At 41.3% G+C, this 25,384-nt stretch overlaps 1 protein-coding gene across 2 annotated transcripts; it reads left to right on the top strand.

The window, feature by feature from the left end:
* The first annotated feature begins 2,233 nt into the window (after positions 1-2,233).
* GPR12 (G protein-coupled receptor 12) lies at positions 2,234-9,333 on the top strand. Of its 2 annotated transcripts, none has more exons than XM_087937200.1 (2): positions 2,234-2,509; positions 3,349-9,333. In XM_087937200.1, exon 2 carries the CDS (start codon positions 3,364-3,366, stop codon positions 4,369-4,371), a length of 1,008 nt encoding a protein of 335 aa, XP_087793326.1. In that variant the 5' UTR covers positions 2,234-2,509; positions 3,349-3,363; the 3' UTR covers positions 4,372-9,333. The 2 variants fall into 2 exon arrangements, with proteins under 2 accessions (XP_087793326.1, XP_087793325.1); XM_087937199.1 differs by having other exon boundaries at positions 2,324-2,509; positions 3,211-9,333.
* Positions 9,334-25,384: the final 16,051 nt, after the last annotated feature.

Below are 25,384 nucleotides of genomic sequence, written 5' to 3'. Positions count from 1 at the left end.
TTCCTTATATTGTTCCCCACAGCACTCTGTGTAGTAAGTTGAGCTGAGAAAGCATGACTTACTCAAATCTACCCAACAAACTCCCTCAACTTAGGGTCAATTTGAACTCTGGTCACTCCAGCTGTAGCCCAATATCTTAACCAGTACACCATCCAATAACTTTTCACAATTGGCTTCTTTTCATACTGGAAGTTGGATACAGCAAAGCAGTAAACTATTATATACATAGTATGCAGCTCCTGAAGGGTCAGAGTTGAAAGGGTCCTCAAAGAACATCGAAACCAGGGTTGTCCAACCTTGGCAACTTTAAGACTTGTGGACTTCAACTCCCAGAATTCCTGAAGTCCACAAGTCTTAAAGTTGCCAAGGTTGGACACCCTTGATCTAAACCAACCTTTCATCAATACAGAAAAGTACAACTCCATGAAAGAGAATTTGCTGATAGTTTGGACGTCAGGATGTTCTGTATAATTTCTGAACTAACCAGTTTCTTGTAATTGGAAGCTATTGACAGAGCCTGACATCTTCAGCCATTGATAATGCATGCCCCCCTACGATCAGTATGTGAGAACCAGTTTGGTTTAGCGATTAAGGAATCAGGCAAGAAATTGGGAAACTGGGAATTCTAGTTGCAACTTCAGCAAAAAAAAAGCCAGCCGGGTGACCTCGGGACAGCCACTCTCACTCAGCCCTAGGAAGGAGGCAATGGCTAACCACTTCTGTAAATCCTTGTCAAGAAAGCTTCAGGGACTTGTCCGAACAGTCTGTGAGAATCAGACACGACTGAACAAAGAAAAAAAGTAATCAGAGTAATAATATATCTGAGGGTGGCTACAGCATCTATTGACTGTCATTTTTCTTATCCAAACCCATCCAACTTTCCTAACTTTTTCTCACCAAGTTTCCACTGACTGCATTAATTGCCAAGCAGTGATCCGACCAAAACTGTAAGGTAAAACCAGGAGCCACTGTTTGTTTTTGTTTTTTTGAGGGGATTCCTATCCAACTCTGAATCTGAAATCTTAAGAGCCAGAGATCCGGTATTACCAAGGTAGACTGCTTACTATCACTTGAAGCAAAGAAGGTTTTGATGCCTGTAGCAAAGAACAAGACGATCTTTTCTCCATGTACAAAAGCTGAACAGACTAACACTAATTGATCTTCAGCCTCTGGGACGGAACATTCTTCACTCCTGGCTTGGAAGCTACAGGATCTTTCACTCTGTCTCTTCCCACCCGCCACCATCTGTTCCTTGAGGCAGCTGCCTTCCCCTGTGTTTTGGAAGGAGCATCTCTGCTCAAGACTAACCCCAAAAGAAGTCTGGTCCTAGGATAGCATTGGAGCTCCGGATTATTTGTTCCATACCGTTGACAAGCTCTTAACTCAGGTAAACCTCTACGCCCGGGTGGATGGATAATATGCAGAGCCTGATGGCCCAAGATATCCAGAAAGAGGCACAAAAAAGTAGACCGTTTAAGCAGCCGCAGGAGGCCTGTCTCCTATGTACACAGTGTGCGGGGTGGCTATAGGTGAGCCTGACGAAACACCAGCTCAGGGGAGCAGTAAACAAGGTACTCATTTAGAACCTCATCTGGGCACCTTCATTGCCGAACTGTAAATCTGCACGGTATCCTGTTCATGAAAGCCGACTGGGTTCATATCTACATTCACCCAAACCCATAACGTTGAAGTCCAGACGACCCCGTTTGCCATCAACCTAAAAGCCACCACCAAGTAAGGTAGTTAGAAGACGAAGCGCCGACTTTCCGCTTTGGGGGGGGGGGGAGCCACGAAGAGCCCCGGTCGGACGGCTTCGACGAGGCTCCCGTTGAAGTCCCCGGCCCGCGGCCACGCTTGCGCATTGCGAAGCAGCAGGTGTCTCCCTCGCCCACCCACCCGCTTCGACTCTCCTCCAATGCCTTCCGTCCGTGACTTCTGCGCTTCCCTTCCACACACACGCGCACACACACACACACACACACACACACACACACACACGCACACACACGCACACACACGCACATGCGCGCCTCGCGGGGCCGCCCTGCCAGCGCCGAGCGCGCTAGCCTACCTTTTTTTCAGCCAGCCGCCTTACGTGGTAGCGGCGAGCGCAAGCGGCAGCCCGCGTGGCGTGGCGAGGCGTGGCGAGGGCGAGGCGAGAGGCGCGCCTTTCCTGCCTGCCTTCCTCAGCCTCCCCTGCGCCTCCTTCCTTGCGCGCGCGGATGCACGAGGCGCCGCGGGCACGGACGCGGTGGGGAGGGGAGGGAAGGGGAGGCGGCTCTTTTTCCACCTGCGCTCCTCTCGCGCCAGCCTGGAGCTGGCACCGCGACGGCTTGCCCTGGTCCGGTGCTTGCGCTTGGGGCGAACAATGGGCTGGCGAGAGGCTACGGCCGCCGCCGCTGCCGCCGCCGCAGGAGCAGCGGCAAAGCTTGCTGCATAAAAAAGGAAGCGGGGACTCCTCCTCCTCCTCCTCTCCTCCTCCTCCTCCTCCTCGAGAGGAGAAGCCAAGGTGACCAACGTTCCGGGGGGCTCGTCCCGTTGTGTGCTCGCTGTTGTGGTCGTTATCTCTTGTGTCTGTCCATCCATTTCTTCATGTTGTGGACGGAGGGGGGCGCAGGTTATGCAGATAACCTCCCCCACCCACTCATCACCCTGCATGATATTTCCCTTGTTTAACTTCTCCACCCACACCCACCCTCGTCCATACCGACATTAAATGAGTTAGGCGGAGGCTTTTCTGCACCCCCGCTCCCTCCCTAAGAAAGGGCTGGGATGGAGTTGTGAATGCAGAAGAGCTGCTGCCAACAATATTGGGAGGGCCTCAGTGTTATTGGGTTTGTTGTGTTTTTTGGGGGGTTCGGTTAATAGAGGGGGAAAAGAAAATGTCCCCAAGCCTTTATTGCCTGTGTCTGGTCTGTCATTTCATTCATCATCTTGGCTCAGAAATGGTGGCCGAGGAGCCTTTAATTTGGGGTGCTTCTATGCCTTGAGGTTGTTCTTTTAGGGTCTTCTTTCAATCCGTGCCAGCTGATTTGCAGCATTTTATTCTTGAGGAAGGGAGCGCTATATTCTGTCTGCATTTCCCTTCATGTTTCATGAAGGCATAAGGTGTTATTTCTTTCCTTTGTTTTTTTTTCCCCCCCAACCCCCCCCCCTCTCCTCCCCATGGGCAGCTTTAAACCTGCTCATCCTCCTCTTTTTTTTTTGCAGTCATATTGATGGAAGAAGCATCTGCTGGTTTATTTAGACATCTAAAGCCTATTGCATGCTCCTTAATATTGCTGCTAACGAGGCACTGAATTTGTCTGTGTGTGTGTGTTTTTTTAAAAAAATGTCTTTTCATTGAAGAGGACGGGTTTAAATATGAACGAAGACCCGACGGTTAATTTATCATGGCTGCCTCAGGATCCCTTAGAAACCAGCCCACCACCAGAAAACATCTCAGCTGCAGTCACCTCTCGCATTCCTTCCAGTGACCCCGAACCGGGATTTATAGTCAACCCTTGGGATATTGTCTTATGTACTTCAGGAACGCTGATCTCCTGTGAAAATGCGGTTGTGGTCCTTATCATCTTCCATAATCCCAGTCTTCGCGCCCCAATGTTCCTCCTGATAGGCAGCTTGGCCTTGGCAGACCTTTTAGCGGGAATTGGATTGATCGTCAATTTTCTTTTTGCTTATCTTCTCCAGTCGGACTCTACCAAGCTGGTGACAGTTGGCTTGATTGTCGCCTCTTTTTCTGCCTCTATCTGCAGTCTGCTGGCCATCACTGTGGACCGATACCTCTCCCTTTATTATGCTTTGACTTACAATTCTGAGAGGACGGTGACTTTTACCTACATTATGCTTATCCTGCTCTGGGGCGCTTCAATCTGTGTGGGGGTGCTGCCCGTCATGGGGTGGAACTGCCTCAAAGATGAGTCCACCTGCAGCGTTATCCGGCCCCTCACTAAAAATAACGCGGCCATCCTCTCGGTCTCCTTCTTGCTTATGTTCGCTCTCATGTTACAGCTGTACATTCAGATCTGCAAAATTGTGATGCGCCATGCTCACCAGATTGCCTTGCAGCATCACTTCCTAGCAACTTCCCACTATGTGACCACCCGAAAAGGAGTATCGACTTTAGCCATTATCCTGGGAACCTTTGCTGCTTGCTGGATGCCTTTCACACTCTATTCCTTAATAGCTGACTACACATATCCCTCTATCTACACCTACGCCACCTTGCTTCCAGCCACGTACAATTCCATCATCAACCCTGTTATATATGCTTTCCGAAATCAAGAAATACAAAAGGCACTTTGGCTCATCTGCTGCGGCTGCATACCTTCAAACATTTCTGCGAGGGCCAGATCACCCAGCGATGTTTGATTAACACAGCAGAGGACCGTTGTCTGTTTAGCATTGTGATGTGTGAGCTCTGCTGCTCTCAATACATTGTACATATAATAGATTCACAGTCAGTCTGTGGGGAGTATTTACATTTAAAAAACAAAACAAAAGCCTGTTGACCAAAATAAACCATATTGTGTAAGTCCAGAAACAATCTTGGAAGTTGCAATATTTTTTTTTTCTGGCAAAGTTTAAGTGTTGCTTCGATTCTGTCCTTTAGTTTCTTCCAGGATCCAAAGAGAAGTGAGCTCTGTGGATTGTAAGAAATGGATTGGTAGATTGGCTTTTCTCTGTTTGAATGAATGGAAGCCCACTTTGCAAAAGAGCTGTGTGTATCAGATGAAGGGTATTAGAGGCAGAAGGCTGTTAGATTCTATGGAACACAAATAGGTGATGGTAAGAGATTGTCCTGCTCATGGATTTTCAGGTTGCATCTGGTTGACTACCATAAGAGCTGTGTTCTGAGCTAGGTGACCAGTGGTGAGATCCAACAGCATGCATGAGCACACACACACACACACACACACACACACACACACACGATTAAGTATCTTACTTAAAAGACTTCCATGGATTTCAACGACACAATCCTTACATTGAGTAAATGTGTGTCTGATGTATTGTAGACATGTTAAGATCCACATTATAGCACACAAGTGATGTTTCAATCTGCAGTGCTGTAGTTCCTAAAGCATCACTATTGGTTTAGTTAGACATTCCTCTCCAACCAATGCAGTCCGGAAATATATATAGTCTTTCCCTTTTTAACATCGTAACTTCAAAATTAGGAAGCAAGGCAGAAGCAAGGGCGAAACAAGACAGATTTAGGATCTGTAACTTCCAAAACCTTTTTTCAGCCCTCCACTGTATTTGCAACCTGGGAGGAATAAGTAGATCAGCTAGCCTAAATAATTTTCATTCCAAATACCCGCAGAGGAAACAAAAAATGTTGAGAAAAGAACAACATCCTGCTTAACATTCATCCTGTTATGAATTTGGATGGATCCTGGGTTTCTTGGAAGTTCTGACTTTTAGTATGGGTTTATTAGAAGAGCAGACAAAATCTGTAACTTTGAGCAAGAGACAGTTACTGAATATTTCACTAATAACCCAAGACTTCATCCTGGGATCTTTGTTCCCATCTGAATTGCAGGATGAATGGAAACAGCCTCATCTGTTTAGTTTATCGCAGATGGGCCTATATTTATTTATTTATTTTATTTTATTTTATTTTATTTTATTTTATTTTATTTTATTTGTCAAACGATTATAAGTTAACAGGTATAAGTATAAACATAGTTATGAATACATGAAATGGATACATATAAGAAAAATAAAAAGAATCAATAGGGCAGGCCGGTAGGCACATTGGTGCGCTTATGCACGCCCCCTACAGACCTCTTAGGAAAGGGGTGAGGTCAATAGTAGATGGTCTAAGGTTAAAGTTTTTAGGGTTTGGGGAAGATACGGAATGATATATTTCCAATGCAAGCCTCTGGCTTAGGATGGCTGTAGGGGTGAACCTGTATTTGATTTCTATCAATGCCTTCTAATCCTGCCACTCAAAGGAGCTTACTTAAAACAAAAAACAGTAGTCCCTTTATATCTACAATAGGGAAACTGGTCCTTCAGATAGTTCTGGGTAACGATTTCCATCATCCCCATCAGGATGCTTATGTTGCCTGGGGTTTATGGAAATAAAGTCCAACAACAATAACATACATTATGCTAGGGAACAATTCCCATAATTTATCTAACAAGCAAAAAACAAAAGAACAGCCTCTTTCTAAATTGTTTACACAACTAGGAATAAATTATGCTGTTTCATTTTTTTTCTTTGCTAGAAGAAACATTCTTTTTCCTCTTTATTTTTTTTTAAATGCAAAAATCATAACTTTATTAATATAAAACTAGGCTGTAAATTCAGTGAAAATCTAATAACCCAGGAATACATTGATGCTTATGATTATAAATTCTGAACAACTCATTTTGCAATAAATATGACTGTTATACAGTGCTTGAGATCCAAATATTCAGAATTCCAAACAGATTCAATTTTTCAGGTGGTGTTGCCCACATATATGGTGACAAACCATTACTTCTGAATGTTTAACTTCACAGACCTACTACTTAAACTATCTTATTCACTGTTAAATAAACAAGGGCATGCAAACAGATTGTTGAACATTTTTTATATAGGGGCAGCTGGTTATTTTTCTAAACATTCATTTTTAAGGCTCCAAGAACAATTTAATGACATAAGCTACTTAATTTCAGCATTTTATCTCCATCATCAATATGTAATTGCTCTGTAAAATATGCGCTGAATTGTGTGTGTGTGTGTTTCATGACATTTTCTTTGTTCTGGCTCCAACCTCAAAGCTTGACATTTTCAAGTGGGAGCACATGTGACCGCCAGCCCCCCATCCCACATAATGAAATGTGCATAAAACATGTTGTCTAGTTTAATAGCTACATATCCTTCATATCAAAGCACAATACTGAATACATATTATTCCATTTCCTTCCAGGATATTGGCTTTTTTGTGATGGATGGAGCATATTATCATGACAGAGGGTTCAGTGATGCAAGGCAACATGGTTGATTTCTGTAGATGAGAACCTTTTGGAGCACAGAGCAGAAAAAATGATTTAAAATTATATTCTATAAAATACAGCATTTCAAAGCCATTGTCATGCGCGCTCACTAAAGTAAAGGTGACTTATTTTGATGGAAGATAAACACATGTATTTGCCGTCTGAGCCAGGGGTGGCCGATTTCTGATGTCTGCATTGGAGACACTTCCCAGCTACAGGCTTATATATTTCACTAAGCAGAACAAAGAAATCAATCTGGAACAGCGTGTGAAAAAGTTCTGAGCATCTTTCTAGTTGAATTAATTGGCTTTTTTTTCCCCCTAATTGAGATTCTCCATGGACCAAATCCAACAGTATTTCTACTACTGCAGCCTTGTGCACATATTCCAAGCCTGCCACAAATTTTGGATAATAGGAGGAGAAGGATTATGATCCTCCAGTAATGCCTGCTGTGTTACTGGAAGGATTATGCCTTTGAACTCAATCTTTGCTCCCTGCACATCAGCAAGGGGCAGCTTCCTACATCTCTATGTCTCCATGCTATACAAAGCACCATCTGTTGAATTTTAGCCTGTGGAGAAGCTGCTCAAAACATAGAAGCTCTATCAGGGAAAAGGTGGCGCTCCTTTCATGCAGCAAAAGAAAAGGGCTGACTTAAGATTCAGGAATTCATTGGAGCAAAAGTCTGTGAAGTAAGGGAGGGCAGTGGAAATGTCTGTAGACCCCCAAATGTCAATCCAAGAATATGATGTCTGTCCAAGAATATGATTGCTATGCATTTATATGAGTTTACACATCTTCTGAATGTTAAAGATATGCTATATTGTTGCAGTGGTATCTTTCTGTATAAATTGTTTAAATTTTAATTGTAATAGAAGAAATATTGAAAGTTATATTTAAAAAAATACTGTTATAATATTATAGATGGAAGAAGATGCTATATTGCTGACACTGAATTTTATTAACTCAAGGGCTGATTCAGTCAAGTGAAATTGTGATAAGACATTCTTCTAGTGCAGCAGGAACTATTTTTCCATTTTTTAGGTGAAAAGCCTTGAACTTAATTTGCGTCCTGCCCGGAGTGCACTCTCTTGTGTATCACACTGCTTTTCACAGGGCAAATTCTCCCCTATCTTCAACTGAAGGTTGAGGAAGTCCAGGAATGCACCTTCTCAAAGAAACATGTTGGAATTGATTCTTAATCTTTGTCTTTTGATGTAGTTATGCTGATGAACATGTCTTTTGTGGCAAGTTTCTATGGTGTTAACAGTTTACAAGGTCTACCCAGGACCAATTCTCATAGGTGTGAAAAGGCCTCGTTTTGAGACCATAGGGCAATTTTTCCCAACTTGGTGCCCACTAAATGTGTTGGGATTTTCATTTTCATAAAGCCCAAGCATGATGGCCAGTATCGTATCTGGAGGGCAACAGGCTAGGGAAGCACCCATAATAATTTGTATTGCAATAACCTAGATTTTATGCCAAATTAAACTCTAGTTTGTTTGCTTTTTTCATCTTGAACATTGTAAGGACTTATCCAAGTGAATGTACTGACCTTGTCATTTACTCCAGACTCACAGATAATTAGACCAAGAATCCACATCTCAAAATTATAACGTGTCTCTGGGTGTACATTTGTACTATATGGAAGTTCTGATTCTTTCTGGTTTTACTCTAGGAACAAAGACATTTGGCATAATGCAATCTAGAAGGAATGCTCTTGGTTTTTATACAAAGTGTACCAAATTTATGATGTATGACAACTATATGTTAGCTTGTTTACTAAAATTAAAAAGTCAATTGATTTGAGTTTGTATTACCCTGGTAAGAGAAGGAAACACTCTGTTAAAATGTTGTAGAAAAAACTTTCGTCTCTCTCTTCCTTATGTGTCCAAAAATTGGGTGTGTACTGTATTATCTTTGCCTTGCCAAGGAAATGAATAGCAAAAAGTATTAGACATGAATAACTACCGCATAATGCCAAATCCTGACAAAAAGCTGTAGTAAACAAGGAAATACGTTACTCTTTTCCACATTCCTTTTCTTCAAACTGTAATTTGGTCCAGATAAAGTAGTAATCAAAGACAGATGGGGGACCTATAGATTTATAGGTATTATTAGCCTTATTCTGCACTGTATGACCCATAGAGAATACAGTACAGAATATTTAGCTCTAGGACCAAACATGAAAAGTTGTAGTGCTGCAAAACCTGAAAGTGTCATAGTTTCCTACTTGTGGGGTAAAGTCTATTGGTTTTCAAATGAATGAGCCTGATTTACACATTTCACCATAAACACAGTTTTATTCCATAATGGCAAAAATTCAGTAGAAGCTAGGGAGTTTGACGCTCATTCATATACCACCATCATGATACTCTGTGTGTGTGTGTGTGTGTGTGTGTGTGTGAGACAAATATTTATCAATATTTTTTTCTGGGTATTTATTTACTTATATTGGTAATGGTTTCTTGCAATTGAATTGCAAGACTGACTCAATTAACTGTAAATTCTAATATAGATGAACACTCATTAAAAGAAAACTTAGTTTCTCAAAAACTCTGGCTAAGTTCATACATCAGTCAGTTCATACTTCTCACCAGGCTCAAGGTTAATTCAGCTTTTCATCCTGCCAAGGTCAATAAAATGAGGACCCAGATTGTTGGGAGCAATATGCTGACTCTGCAAACCGCTTAGAGAGGGCTGTAAACTCTGTGAAGTGGTATATAAGTCTAAGTGCTATTGCTATTACTATCAGACTGAAACATGTTTGTTTAGCCTTGGTTTATTAAATAAACCATAATTGGCTGTGTTCATTCAATGCATTAAGCTAAAACCAAAACAACACATTATGATTTACTGCAAACTTAATGACCGGATGGGGTGGATTTCAAATTGCATGAAATAAATACATGCCAACAAGAAGAAAGTACATAGATAGATTTAAAATGGAGAGAACTTGATTTCAGTTTCTATAATACGTATAAATAGGGAATGTATCATTTCCTTAACTTCCCAAACTGTTGGATTGGAGTCATGCACTTAATTTTTAACTTGACTTAAATCACTCAATAGGAAAAGGTTGATCCACATTGGAAAGGTACTCCGTTTGCCAGTGGAGCTTTGGTACTCCAAATTTAGAGTTGCAATCCGGAAGAGGGAAGCACTGTTTGCCTGTGCTTTCACCCCTTCCAATAATCCACTTCTGCCCATGATTTGAAAAGGAACCTGTTCAGGCACTGCCATAGCATTTTTTGACTGGGCTTGGGCAGTGTACTCACCAACCATCAGGTATCATGACCTGTAATCCATGCTCATGTATACAATCCTTCTGCCTCTCCTGCTAATGTAATTGCACAGCAATAGCATGGCTAGGCCATTCCTCCTGTGAGACTTCCAAGAAGAGATTGGACTGCCATTTGTCAGAAATGGTGTAGGGTCTCCCGCTTGGGCGGGGAGTTGGACTAGATGACCTATAAGGTCCCTTCCAACTCTGATTATCTGTTATTATTATAGAGCAAAACTGGCAGTTCATAAGTTTTATTTTACTGATGCAAATGCTGCCATATTGAAATTTAGAAAAGAATGTTTACAGAATACCTGCACAAATAACAGTTGGTCTAAGTTATTGAGTAAAGTAAAAATATAATTACCATTATTGCACGAGAGATTTCAAATATCTTTATTCTTATCTGTTATATGAGGACCAGTTTTAATGGGTGCATATGCCTTTTCAGCATGTCAGTTTTACACCTAAGTAATGGGGAATATGTATATTCTCCCCAGTTATCCCAAATGGAAGTCAAAATGGAAACTGGCAAAAAGAATAGCTGTATTTTCACTTTACCTTAAATTACATTGAATATGCTACATAGGAATATTTCACACACGTCATCACATATGTCCTCTTGCCCAGCTGTGTGAACTGGTTCTAAATGAATTTTATATGTTTTATATGTACTCATTTCTAAAACAGCCTTTACATGCTTGGCATTGGCAACTCCCCTTTCTAACCAATTGAATCTTTCAGCCTGCTGTGAGTGACTAAGCTTTTGAGCACTATGCATCCCCAGATGTTCAAAGCCATGACTCATATCTTAATTTTAAAGTATCAAGATCTTTCTCTCTCCCCCTCTCTCCCTCTCACACACACCACTGTTTGGAATATGGAAGGAATATGGCAAGCCTAAAATGGATTGATTGAATAGGCTGCCTCCTTTAAAAATGTGTTAAGCAAAATAGGTGAACAAACATAATCCAAATGACATTTGACATACCAATTGAATTCTTGAAATACGCACGATATAGCTAACTTCTCATTGGTTTCCAAGTGAAATAGCAAGATGCCAAAATCATCATTTTAAAAAGTGGAATATTTTTTAACCATCCAGAGTCTCCATTTATGGAAAGTTTCTGATATAGTAAGGAAGAGTTTTTGTTTTGCGAAACGTCTCAGTTTCACTCCTTTCCAAAATGATCTGTTGGATCCTCTGAAACGAGGGATAAAAAATGGGTCTGAATTCTGAAAGGCGAGAAGGAATCAGTTGACAAGGTTGCCAGAGGGAGTATTCCATATAGAAGGGGGTTCAATGGGTTGCTCCCCCTGGAGAATCAGAATGGGGAGCTGCGGTCAGATCAATATTACATCATAAAATAGAAGAATATCCAAGCTACTCTAAGCAATAGAGCAGGGGTTCCCAAACTTGGCAACTTTAAGACTTATGGACTTCAATTCCTAAAATTCTCTAGCCAGCATAGCTGAAGTCCACAATCCTTAAGCCAAGTTTGGAGACCTCTGCCGCAGAGCCATCTGGAGTGAGTGGGACCTAACTAGGGTAATCCAAAGGATTCTGAAAAAAGATGCCTTGACTGGCATCCAAAACCCAGTGAGTAAGAAGCTAGGGATTGTAAACAGAGAACATCTTTTACACCATTATCTTCCAAAATTCAGGTTAAATTGTTTGAAGAAGGATGTACCAGCCAGTGGTGGGATTCAAATAATTTAACAACCGGTTCTCTGCCCTAATGATTTCTTCCAACAACCAGTTCACCAAACTGCTCAGAAAGTTAACAACCGGTTCTCCCCAAGTGGTGCTAACTGACTGGATCCTACCATTGGTACCAGCCCAGTAGGTAAGAATCTGCATGGAAGCACATTGCAAACACTTGTTGAATCAGACATACGTATTTATTGTAGGGTCCCATGGTGTATTATATCCTAAAATAAATTGGCTGTAACTTTTTACGTATCCTATAAAATATTGTATTTTCCGGTTAGAGCTGCTGACGCGACCTTCAATTATTTGAAAGGCTATCACATGGATGATGGAACAGATTTAAGTTCTGCTGCTTGCAGGCACAGGACTCAAAGTAACACGAGGGATTAAAGTGGTGGGAAAAACAAATTTAAGTCGAATGTTAAGGAAGATTACCAAATGGACCATGCACACTGGAGGAAATAGAAAATCTTGGAAGTTGGATGCCTATTTTACAGGAGGTTTTTAATCAAGCCTAGGTGCAGGTATGTTACAACCACTTATATTCAAAGTTACAGTGCTATTGAAAAAAGTGACTTGGGTCCTTGCCCTTACAACAGTGGTGGAATTCAAAAAGAATTACTATTGGTTCTGTGGGCGTGGCTTGGTAGGCATGGCAAGGGAACGATACTGTAAAGTCTCCATTCCCTCCCCACCTCATTAACCTGCTTTCCAGCTCCGTTCTCCTGTGCAGGGCAACAAAAGAAGACCCAGCCTATCAGCTGGGACTCAGGAGACAGAGAATAGATGGGGATGGGGCCAGTCAGAGGTAGTATTTGCTGGTTCTTCAAACTACTCAAAATTTCCGCTACCAGTTCTCCAGAACTGGTCAGAACCTGCTGAATACCACCTCTGCCTTACATATATAACATTCCCAGGGTCATGTGATGAAAATCTGGGCACTTGGCAACTGGAATATACGTACAACTGTTAAAATATCCGATGGTCATGCGATTGCCATGGCTTCCAACAAGCAAAGTGATTTTGCGATAAGCTGGATTTGCTTAATAATCACATGATTCATTTAACAACTGAAGTGATTTACTTAGCAACTGTGGCAAAAAAATAGTAAAATTAGAATGGACTCACTTAACAGCCGCCTTGCTTAGCAACAGAAGTTCTCATTCCAATTGTAGTCATAAGTTGCTCAGAGTCACCCTGAACCGCAAGATAGGTTGTTGTAATGACGAGGCAGTCAAGTTGTTTGATCATGATCAACTGAATCATGATGAACTTTATTAGAGTCTAGTCTTGCATTTATACACATTTTTAGTTATCCTCCAACATTGGTTAACTTTGGTTACTGCTTAACTTTCATTACTGTTTAGCATAATAGAAATTAACACAATTAATTATCTCTAGTTAAAGTCTAACGTATGTTTACTTCCTCTCTCTAATCCTCCTTTAGATTAGTGACTTTGTTTGCCTGAGTTGTATTTGCTTGGAAACATTCTTTATCTGAGGTTTGCCATCCGAGATAGGAACATTCCTGCAATTACAACTCTACAATGGGTGACCTATAAATTTAATAAAATAAATATATAAACAGAGGGTTATCCTTAAACCCAATTTTTGTCCTGTGTAAAATAATAGCACCCAGAAGGTTCAGTTACTTAAAATCATAACCAATTCCAATAGAAGAAAGTACAGTATGTGAAGCTTAGTTTTCATCTGTGAAGTCTTCCTTGGTGCTCTGCAAATTGGGTTGCTTGCAGATGTTACATTCTCCAATCTGTGCTGACATCAACTAATGACACTGTTACTTATGTTGGTAATGAAATAACAGAATAACAGAGTTAGAAGAGACCTTGGAGGTCTTCTAATCCAAACCCCTGCAGAAACAGAAGACCCCTATACCCGTGATGGCGAACCTATGGCACGCGTGCCGCAAGTGGCACATAGAGCCTTTTGTGCTGGCACATGAGCCGCGGGGACACTTACCTCACGGCGCATGCGTACGCCTCACAACTGCTTTTTGGGGGAGGGAGGTTGAATTGAGGCCTTTTTTGGCTTCCTAAAAGCTTGGAAAAAGCCTCTGACAGGCTTCTCAGGACGAACTATAGGCCCATTTTGAACTATAGGCCCATTTCGTCAGTTCCTGTAATATCCGAAGTGACAAAACGGGCCTATAATTCAACCTGAAAGGCCTCGCAGAGGCTTTTTCCAAGCCTCTGGGAGGCTGAAAAATCAACTGTGAGGCGCGGTAAGGAAGGAGGTAGGGGCAGTGGGCAACTGCACGTGCATGCACAGGGAGCATGGGGGGGGGGGTGCATTGCATTCTGGGTGCCAGCACACAAGTGTGGGCACGCTGATGTGCTCGCAATTTTTGGCACTGGAGCCCCAAAAGGTTTGCCACCACTGCCCTATACCATTTCTGACAAATGGCTGTCCGGTCTCTTTTGTAAGCAAATAGCTGAGCTGGGAGACCACCAAGGGCTCCATTGTAACCAGAACAGTGGTGTGATTCAACCGGTGTAATAACTGATTCATGTGCGCATGCGCGCCAAACACACTCCGCGTTTTAAATAGCCTCTAATACTTACCGCAGGGACAGACAGGCGGGCCTACGTACTCGTCATAGTGAACCAGTTTGGAGCCAGCTGATCATCGGAACAAGGGGTTCGCTCGAACCGGTCTGAACTGGGAGAATCCCACCCCTGAACCAGGGTCAAAGTAAACCTTTGTGCAAGGCTAGAGAGAAGGCAAGGGAGAGAACTAAGAGATCCTTGAACACTTAGTGCTTCATTTTCCATTAAAACAAGAAGACTAGCTGATCTGTATTGCCTCCACATTACAGGTAGTCCTCAAGTTACAACCGTTCATTTGGTGACTGTTTGAAGTTAAAACAGCACTGGAAAACGTGACTTATGACCATTTTTTTCACACTTAAGAACCGTTGCAGCATCCTCCTGGTCATGTGATCAAAATTCAGACACTTGGCAATTGACTCATATTTATGACAGTTGCCAAGTCCCAGGATCATGGGATCCCCTTTTGCGACTTTTTGACGAGCAAAGTCAATGGGGAAGCCGGATTCACTTTACAACAGTATTATACTAACTTAACAACTGCAGAGATTCACTTAATGTCTCTGGGAAGAAAGGTCATAAAATTGGGCAAAACCCACTTAACAACTATCTCGCTTAGCAATAGAAATTTTGGACTCAGTGGTGATTGTAAGTCAAGGACTACCTGTAATGATGTCATAATCAAATTACATATTTACATTGCTTCCCACAAGGTGTTCTGACCCAAACCCTTTCCCAATAAGATGAACAATAATCAAAGGGAACAGAAACTTTTTAATGAGTCTTACGAATCCCCGATTAAAAGGCTGCTGCAAACTAATTAACTTTGATAAGCACAAACCTTGCCAAAACTTTACAAGACTGCTAAGAATCACAGATAAGAAATATTTCACAACACAAGAGTCTTCAAATACCAACTTAAGATACTGTAATGTCCATGAGGCTGAGTTTCAAAACGTCTTTGCTTCCTGCAAAGAACATTCACTTCACAGCTGGCTTTTATCTTCGTAATGGCTTTTATCTGGTACAGCCTTTACCTTGCAGCCTTACTCCTGAGTCACCCATGCTGTTGCAGCTGCTCTTTCCTGCGAGCAATCCTGCATGCACGCACACTTGGCACAGGCTTCTCGGGAAGCTCCTCATCGCTGCTGCCAGCCCCCACAATCTTTGAAAGCAGCAGTCCACTCCCTAATGGTCCTGGCCCCTCATCTGAGTCCTTGCTCTTCCCAGCCATCTGCACCTGCTACCAGTTAACCACGACACAGGGCTTAGTCCAGTTATGGTGTAGGGATAAGCATTCATGTCCTGGATACCAATATAAGATTTTCCTGCCCTTGCAGAGGTGTGGATTGAGTCTCCATTGACCTTTTTTGGTAGCATAGTTATGTATTAAAAGCTGTGCTCATTTCTTTAACATCCATTTTTCAATACTATTTCAGATGAATTTTTAAACTAAGCACCAAAACCTGTTCCAGGATCATGCCCTTTAACTTCTTATGCATAAACTGTTTCACTTAATAAAGTTTTCTTAATAAAGTTTACTTAATAAAGTTTACATTTCATTCTTACCCAATGGATTTCAGTACCAGCCTCATAGTAATCTGATCTTTATCATTAAAAGATTTACAGATCAACAGAGTTGTAAGGGACCTTGTAGGTCATCTAGTCCAACCTCCCACCCAAGCAGGAGACTCTACATCATTTCTGGCCAATGGCAGTCCAATCTCTTCTTGAAAGCCTCCAGTGATGAAGCTCCCACAACTTCTGAAAGCAGGCTGTTCCATTGGTTGATTGTTCTGTCAGAAAATTTCTCCTTATTTCTAGGTTGAATCTCTCCTTGGTCAATTTCCATCCACTATTCCTTGTCTGGCCTTTGGGTGCCTTGGAAATAGCTTGACCCCCTCTTCTCTGTGGCAGCCCCTCAAATATCAGAACACTGCTATCATGTCTCCCCTGGTCCTTCCCTTCACTAGACTAGCCATGCCCAGTTCCTGTAACCATTCTTCATGTTTTAGTCTCCAGTCCCCTCAAAATAGACGAGTATGTTGCATACCAAATATATAATTTTAAATCTTCTGAGAGTGATATTCTTGTGTCTTTTCCTGCTTTGAACATTGAAAATCCAAAACCAATTCCAATCAATGTCCTTCCCTTTGAGGAGAATCTGGGCTGCTGTTAAGACTGAGAACTGCCATTAGGAACTACATCTAGATGAATGTTACAAACACAAATCTAGTGGTTCCCATGTACGAACTTTGCTCTCTTTACTTTATTTTCTGCAACTGCATTGATGTACAATAGAGGGTGCCATTTGGTAATGCCAATTAGTGATAAGGTGATAATGCAAGACATCTGGAAACATCAGGCTAGAGAAGACTTAGAATCAGAACAGCGCTTGGTATAAGGACAACATACTAAAAATAAGAGTAACTTCACCTGGCAGTCTGAACTAAACAGTGAAAATACTACTTCCTTGATATGTAAAATACTGATTGTGGTGTTCTGCTGAATCCCACTTTTTGTGAGTCACACTAGTTGACATTCACTGAGCTAGATTTCAAGGGATGTATCAGCAGAAACCTCTGACTGCAAAACAGAACATTATGTACAATGCTGAGATTCTTCAAATATCAACATGGTTTTACATAAAATATTTCTTTTTGCCACAAAGAGAATCCTTTAAAAAAAGAACATTGTTGACCCACTGTTGAAAGACTTCTGTAATGATTTCACTTGGTAAAGCAGAGGTAAGCTAACAGGATTTGGCTGTGCTTTCCTGCAGTGCATGGACAGGAAGCAAATCAAAACAATAATACCTGTGTTGTTCTCCTAGCTCAGTACTCTTGAAACTGGTTTGACTTGGGCATTTTAGTGTCCAAACATAGCTTCAGGACTGAGCAAAAGGCAGAACAGGCTTATTAGATAATTAGATGATCAGCAACACAGTAATAAAGAATTCAGAAACTGGAGAACTTTCAGAACATCAAGCAATTTAGAAATCTACTTGTCCATACAATTTTACTAGAAGTCATAAAGGCCTTTTGCTTATTTCTACAATCTTCATGTTTTGCTGCCATATCATGCTCCTGTGAGCTATGCTGGAGATATAAACATAATCTACCAAAGCTCAGTTTGCTAAGCCTTTGTGTGTAATTGCCACTGCTGTTCTTGTCACACCCATTACTGTAAATGCTTCATTGCTTCCCACTCAAGTTAAATGATCGTGATGTTGTATAGTTTCTTTCCTGTCAAGAAAACCATTAGTTTTATTTGTCTTAGCCATTAAAAATACATAGAGGAAACATTTGGAACATACAGAAACTCACACTATTATAATAAAATAGATTGGGGAGGGGTTTTCTTTTGGTGGCTGATTGGGAGGGGGCTGCATAACAAATTATGGAGTTAAAGGCTCCAGTAAACAGAGCAGTGTTGCAGAGTGGGAGGAGCTTGTCACAGAAATAGCCAAAGTCACAAAGTCCTTTTTTCTGTGAAAGGAGAATAAATTGAGGGGTTTTCTTTATTTTTAAAACCTGTACTAATTTTAGGGCTGAAGCAAAAATGTTCATGTTTCCTGCTTCAGCATGATGTAAAACTGCACTGCCAATTTTCAATAATTGATAGTAAGCTGGAGGAGGCTATCATAGGCAGTTCAAAAGGGATGCGGGCTCAGTAACTGTATGGACCTCAGCATGGAGTCCCACCAACCATATAATTTTTCATCTCCCCGCCCCCTCCCTAGGGAACAGAGAGGCCCACTCTTACAGTGGACAATCCAACTCAGATAGTCCCTCCTACATCTTGAAAATATCCAAATCTCTTCCTAGGATAGGTTCTAAATTGAGAGAAATAATAATTGCCCTCTTCTACGACAGTCAGACCACAGCTTGAATTATTGATTTATTTAGTTTTTAAGGTATTTTTAGTTTACTGTATTATCATTGCACCTCCTACAATGAAATGAAATACCCTCTTCAGTGTACATTATGACTATTAAAATAAACACAAGCACACATCCTTCACATTCTATACATTGAATTGAAAACCCCTGATATTCAGTGGTGGGATTCAAATTTTTTTACTACCGGTTCTGTGGGTGTGGCTTGGTGGGCGTGGCAGGGGAAGGATACTGTAAAATCTCCAGTCAGAGGTGGTATTTGACGGTTCTCCGAACTACTCAAAATTTCCGCTACTGGTTCTCCAGAACTATCAGAACCTGCTGAATACCATCACTGCTGATATTGCATTAATATTGCTATTGATTGATTGATTGATTGAATGAATGAATGAATGAATTTATATTGCTGCCTATTCTCCCATGGTGACCCAAGGCAGCTTACAGAATATAAAACCACATTTAAAACTAACAAAAAAATCAAATAAATTAATATGGTACAATATAACAAAATCACCTCCCACCCACCCCTGCCCTGGCGACAGCAGATCACATGAGCCATTTGGTGACACCCTTAAAAGTAGGGCTTAGATCAGTGGTGGGATTTTAATTTTTTTTACTACCGGTTCTGTGGGCGTAGCTTGGTGGGCGTGGCCTGGTTTGGTGAGCATGGCAGGGGAAAAATACTACAAAATCTCCATTCCCTCTCCACCCCACTAACCTGCTTTCCAGCTCCATTCTCCTATGCAGGGCAACAAAAGAAGACCCAGCCATTCAGCTGGGACTCGGGAAGCAGAGAATAGATGGGGGCGGGCCAGTCAGAGGTGGTATTAGCCAGATCTCTGAACTACTCAAAATTTCCATTACTGGTTCTCCAGAACTGGTCAGAACCTGCTGAATACCACCTCTGGCTTAGATCAAGTGGAACAGCTGCAAAGAATGGTAACATGGACAACTAAGTACAGTTATTCCTCAACTTACAACCCTTCATTTATCAAAAGTTACATCATTATAAAATAAAATGACTTACAATCAATCCTCCTACTTACAACCATTGTAGCATCCCCAGGGTCACGTGAGCAAAATTGGGGCACTCAGAAACCGGCATGTATTTATGACCATTGCAGCAACCAGAAGTCTCCCTATAATCACAATTTTTGAATCGGTGGGGGGAGCCAGATCCGCTTAACAAACACAAAAGTCACTTTAAAACACCCGAGATTTACTTAACAATTGTGTCAGAACAGGATGTAAAATCTGGCCTGATTCACTGCCTTGCTTAGCCATGAAAAATTCTGGTCCCAATTGTGGCTGTTGAATCCAGGACTACCTGGACAGTAGTCCAGACAGAAAGAAGGGCAAAAGGAGAAGTGGAAACAACTGGGTCTTACAGAAAAAAATGACGGAGGAAGAAATATGATTCTATCACCTTGGAGTGAGTAATAGTCATAAGTTAAACTTAAGGATGTCAGATTCCAACTGAATTTGAGGAAGGGTGTCCTAATGGCAGGAACAGTTCTAAAGAAGGTCTAATTACTGGATTCCTTTATAGCAGTGGCCCCAAACCTTTTTTGAACCAGGGACCGGTTTCACGATTATTTATTCTTCCATGGACCGGTACCTGAGTAACGCGAGACTCCACCATCGGGACGGCTCTTCGTTCGAAGCTGCTCCCCCCTTCGACGAAACTAAGGCGCGAGCACCCAAACACTGCTTTCCAACCAAAAACCCGGAAGCAACCGAAAACCCGGAAGCGCCATTGAAACAAGATGGCGCCCAAGCTTTGCAGCCTGGTAAAAAATGATCCACAGACCAGTACCGGTCCAAGGACCGGTGGTTGGGGACCCCTGCTTTATAGTGAAGAAAAGACTCAATAGATGGTTTGGTAACTGCTATGTGATTCAATGCAATAAGAGGACTGCTTACCATGGCCTAATTCTTAACTTTTCCAGTTCTGCTTTGGTTATTGTGCAGAGGACCAAAAAAAGGAAGGATCCCATCCAAGAGTGTCCTCAGAATGTTAAAAAAAAAATCATGACAATCACAGTGATGCCATAGGTAAAGGTAAAGGTTCCTCTCGCAGATACGTGCTAGTTGTTTCCAGCTCTAGGGGGCGGTGCTCATCTCCATTACAAAGCCGAAGAGCCAACGCTGTCCGAAGAATTCTCTGTGATCACGTGGCCAGCATGACTAAACACCGAAGGCACATGGAACACTGTTACCTTCCCACCAAAGTGGTCCCTATTTTTCTACTTGCAGTTTTTACACGCTTTCGAATTGCTAGGTTGGCAGAAGCTGGGACAAGTAAGGGGAGTTCACTCTGTTACGCAGCGCTAGGGATTCGATGCAATAGATGCAACACATCTAGTGGTGCAATAGAATAGATGCACATAAAAAATAGGTGGGACTTCATTCGCACCACCATGGGCGCAGTCATCTTTGACCAGACTCTGTATGGATACCTCTGAGGCCAACCTATAATCTCTAAACGTAGCTAATGCTTTTACTGATTTTTGCTATTTTAAAGACGCAATTAATTATTTTAAAAAATCTGCACAAAGGCCATGCTTGGGATAATAAAGGCTTCCTAAGCTCAGTCTTGATAAGATTCCAGTATGAATTCATTCAAGCCTCTTTTCTCTCAACTACAGTAAAACCACTCAAGAAATAGTATGTTAGAAGAACTTGCTGAACAAATACGTTGAGTTGTTTGCTATTTTCATCCTGGCAACATACCCAAATATTGTAACATTAGAGCATTGGGTTGAATGATCAGACATCTTCTAAATCAGGGGTGTCAAACTCAAGGCCTATGGGCCTGAGCCGGCCCATGGAGTGCTTAAATCTTGCCCGTGGGGATGGCCTGGAAATAGCAAAGAACCATCCCGCGGTGCCTCTGGCAGCCAAACCAGGGCACGGGGGGGGGGGGCATTTTTGGCCTAGACATCTCCCCCCGCCCCCCTCCGGCTGGCCCGAGGAGGAGAACCACAATGCTGAAGCGGCCCTCGAAGGAATCTAGTTTGACATCCCTGTTCTAAATTAACAAAGGAAAGACCTATGTAATTTTAGTTAGCTAGTTTACTTTATTGTCATTGCACCTCGTACAACCAAATTAAATGCAATCTTCAGTGTACATTATAACTATAAAAATAAAACACAAATACACATCCTTCGCATTCTATACAATTGAATTGAAAACCGCTGAATTGCATTAATATTGCACTATAAAGTAGAATTCAATAGAGCTACTGCCCTGGGATAGAAGCTGTTTTTCAGCCTATTTCTCCTTGTTTTTATTATCCTGTACTGTCTGCCCGACGGTAATAGTTCAAAAAAGGGTGCCCAGGATGAGGTGGATCTTTAAGAATGTTTTGAACTTTCTTAAGGCAACAGGAGCTATAAAGCTCTTCCAAAGAGGGGAGAGGGCAACTAATCAGACATTTTCTAAATTAACAGACAAAGGAAAGATCTACGTGATTTTATTTACATAGTAATTGATAAGCATATACTTGGTTATAGCATGAAAAATATAAATGTTAATTTAAAGTGGCATTCGGGGAGGAAAATCCTTTCGTTGATATAGCATTTATTGGGGGGAGGGGGGGATTATGCATTCAAATCTAACTATCTTGTTTCTTGAGAAATTACAATCTGTCTCCCCCCATCCATCACCACCACCCCAAAGTACTCACCCCATGCCTGGCTGAACACACTAGTGCTTAACAAGTACACTGTGGAACAGAGCGGATTGAACAGCATTACATGATGGTCGTGACATCAACAGGATTACAAAGAATGGATTTCCCACATCTATTTGAATTGCAGAGTGGACAGAGGCTTATATTTTTCACAGTTAAAGGGGTGTAAAGAGTAGCTTCAGTACCACCACCTACACTTATTTTTTGTAATTTCCTTATAGTCTTAAAAATTATTTCATATCTACATTCTTCCACTATGGCCCTTCATCTTTAATATTAGCAAATACAACTGTGTTCAAAAATCAAACGCAGTCTCCTAAAAGAATAGTATCTATTGTTTGGTCACGAATCATTGTGAAGTTCAAATGAATTATGTGGGTGGATGTTCAATTTTAACTGTGTTTTGTGTTGTCACAGGTTCTTGGAGGGCTTGTGCTTACATGATGGAAGTGTTTTATTTTAGCAAGAACCATCTCTGTATCTCCACCCCTGTATCAAAGCAAACTGCTATAAAATAAAACAGCTGGAAAAGAAAGTAGAGAGTTCGTACTGAAATTTCCAGCAAGAATAGATGCAATGAACCCCGCTGATGGCATAGAAGCCTTCAGTTGCATACTTTTAATGAAGCAGAAAAAAATCCCACGCACAACTATGACTATAAATGGGGGCACTCCAGCAGGGAATAAACATGCAAAACTGCTACTGTGTGTTGAACATAATGCTACTATAGTTTAACTATACCAAATGAATTCACGGTTACATGTAACCTATTTTCTTGTCTTCTGGGAATAAAGCTGTTGTGTTGAAGTATTCCAGTTCTTTTTTCTCCAAAGAACTGTCACATATACCTTTGAGTTTTTCCTCCTGAAATAGACCATTATTATTATATACACAAAAATGTTGAAATCACACCCGCTATTTCTGAAGCTGCTGCTGTTGGTCTAAATGCCTATCAGGTTCTTGTGGTAATATATCTGGATAGTATATGTGTGATTGAAGCAATGTGGCCTAATGGCAATAACAGATGGCTTTTTTGTCAATTAACTATTGTTATTATTTTATTAGCTGCCCACTCCAATGGACTATGTTATAAGGATTATGGTGCCTAGAACAGCTTAAATATTGAAGCTCCAATTTGATTAGCATTTTAGCATGTTCACTCTTCAAGGACTTCCATAAACAATCATGCATCTAACATATAATCGACACCTTGGCTGAAAGGCTGGCCATACGGGAGACCTTACAGGTTGTTATTGACTTATGAATTGGTTGCTTAGCAACAGTTTAAAGTAAAGATGGACCCCCTTCACCAAAAAAGGTATTTTATGACCTGATTTCAAAGTTGAGACTTTGAAATAAGGCTGCACGTACATACCTGCAGTCGCGCAATTGCATTTTGGATGCTTGCCAACCAGCTCACCTTCATGGCTAATTGCAGCATCCTATGATGGTCATGTGATCACAATTTTCAATCTTTCTTTTACTGGTGTCTGGCATTTACTTCCAATATCCAGTAAAAAAAGCTCTATGAATAAAATGGATTCACTTAATGACCACCACGAATCAGGTAATAAAAATCAGGTGATCAACCAAATGATTTACAACCATAATTCCAGCCTCAGTTATAGTCTATAAGTTGAAGACTACCTGCACAAGGTACAAGACTTCAGGAACCACTATTTTTATTTCCTAAGGATACCCATGTATATCCTTCATATTACATTTTCAGAATATTTTACAGTGTATGGGAGCTCCAGCTGTACTTATCTGCAACTTTTAAAGAAGCTACATTGTTTTTCTTAAGATCAGTTTTCGCTCTTCAATTGGCATGCAATGCTGGGAAAAGACACAGCTGCTTAAGGAATTTGAATAGAACAAAATAACAGAGTTGGAAGGGACCATGGAGGTCTTCTAGTCCAACCCCCTGCTTAGGCAGGAAACCCTACACCATTCCAGACAAATCGTTGTCCAATCTCTTCTTTAAAACTTCCAGTGTTGGAGCATTTGCAACTTCTGGAGACAAGTTGTTCCACTGATTAATTGTTCTGTCAGGAAATTTCTCCTTAGTTCTAAGTTGCTTCTCTCCTTGATTAGTTTCCACCCATTGCTTCTTTTCTTGTCCTCAGATGCTTTGGAGAATAGTTTGACTCCCTCTTCTTTGTAGCAGCCCCTGAGATATCGGAACCGTGCTATCATGTCATCACTAGTACTTCTTTTCATTAGACTATACATGCCCAATTCCTGCAACCATTCCTCATATGTTTTAGCCTCCAGTCCCCTAATCATCTTTGTTGCTGTTCTCTGCACTCTTTCCAGAGTCTCAACATCTTTTTTACATCTACCAAAGAACCCAAAATCCAGAGTCATTATGTTGCCCTTTTGCTTCACAGATGACCATGAATAAATCTGAACAAAAACAGATATATGTAGGAAAATTATTCCTCTTGTCTAGCAATGTGCCTTTTTGGGATAAATCCTTTTTTTCCATTTTAGATAAGCAACTGAAATATTCAGAGAGCATATTAATGGAGAGAATACATGATTTTTTTCAAGCACTGCACAGAAATGAAATTTTGTACCTTGAAAGCACATTTTTGGGCTAGGCACTGGACTTCACAAAATCATAGAGTTAGGCAGAACCTTAGAAGTTTTCTAGTCCAGCCTCTTGCCAATTGAAACCTTCCCCAACCTGATAATCTTCAGGTGTTTTGTGTGACTGCATTAGCTCCACCCAGCACATCGAATGTTTAGGAGAGTTAGGAATTGTAAGATAAAATCAAGAAAAACCAAGATCACACCTAATTAGAAGTTCATAAAAAGCATAAAAGGAAACCTCAAAGCACATTTTTAAATGAATTTGCAGAGCTGAAACATCCCTTTCCACACCAGCTGGCTGAAATGAGAGACCACCTTCTTTTATTCTCAGCTAAAAGCACATTCTTCTTAAGTGTCAGCAGGTGGACAAGCAGAAAAGAAAGACTATGTTTCACAGCAGAATAAAAGAGATGAAAACAGCATAATATTCTCTTGCCTCAGACAATGGCAATGCTGTCCCCCACTTCAGGAAGAGGGAAGTCATGGGGCAATCCAAATTTGCTAAAATATTAAAGCTATATGCTTCTGTATACATACATACATATGCTGAATGGCATAACCAGGTAATTGGTATTGTGTACAAGAAATCTACACAAAATATGAGCTAGAGCAAGGGTCTTCAAACTTTGCAAGTTTAAGACTTGT

The sequence above is a fragment of the Pseudonaja textilis genome, chromosome 7 (genome assembly GCF_049901715.1).
Source record: "Pseudonaja textilis isolate UNSWEBS1 chromosome 7, rPseTex1.2, whole genome shotgun sequence".
Classification (NCBI taxonomy): domain Eukaryota; kingdom Metazoa; phylum Chordata; class Lepidosauria; order Squamata; family Elapidae; genus Pseudonaja; species Pseudonaja textilis.
This window is presented reverse-complemented; position numbering and strand designations above follow the sequence as displayed.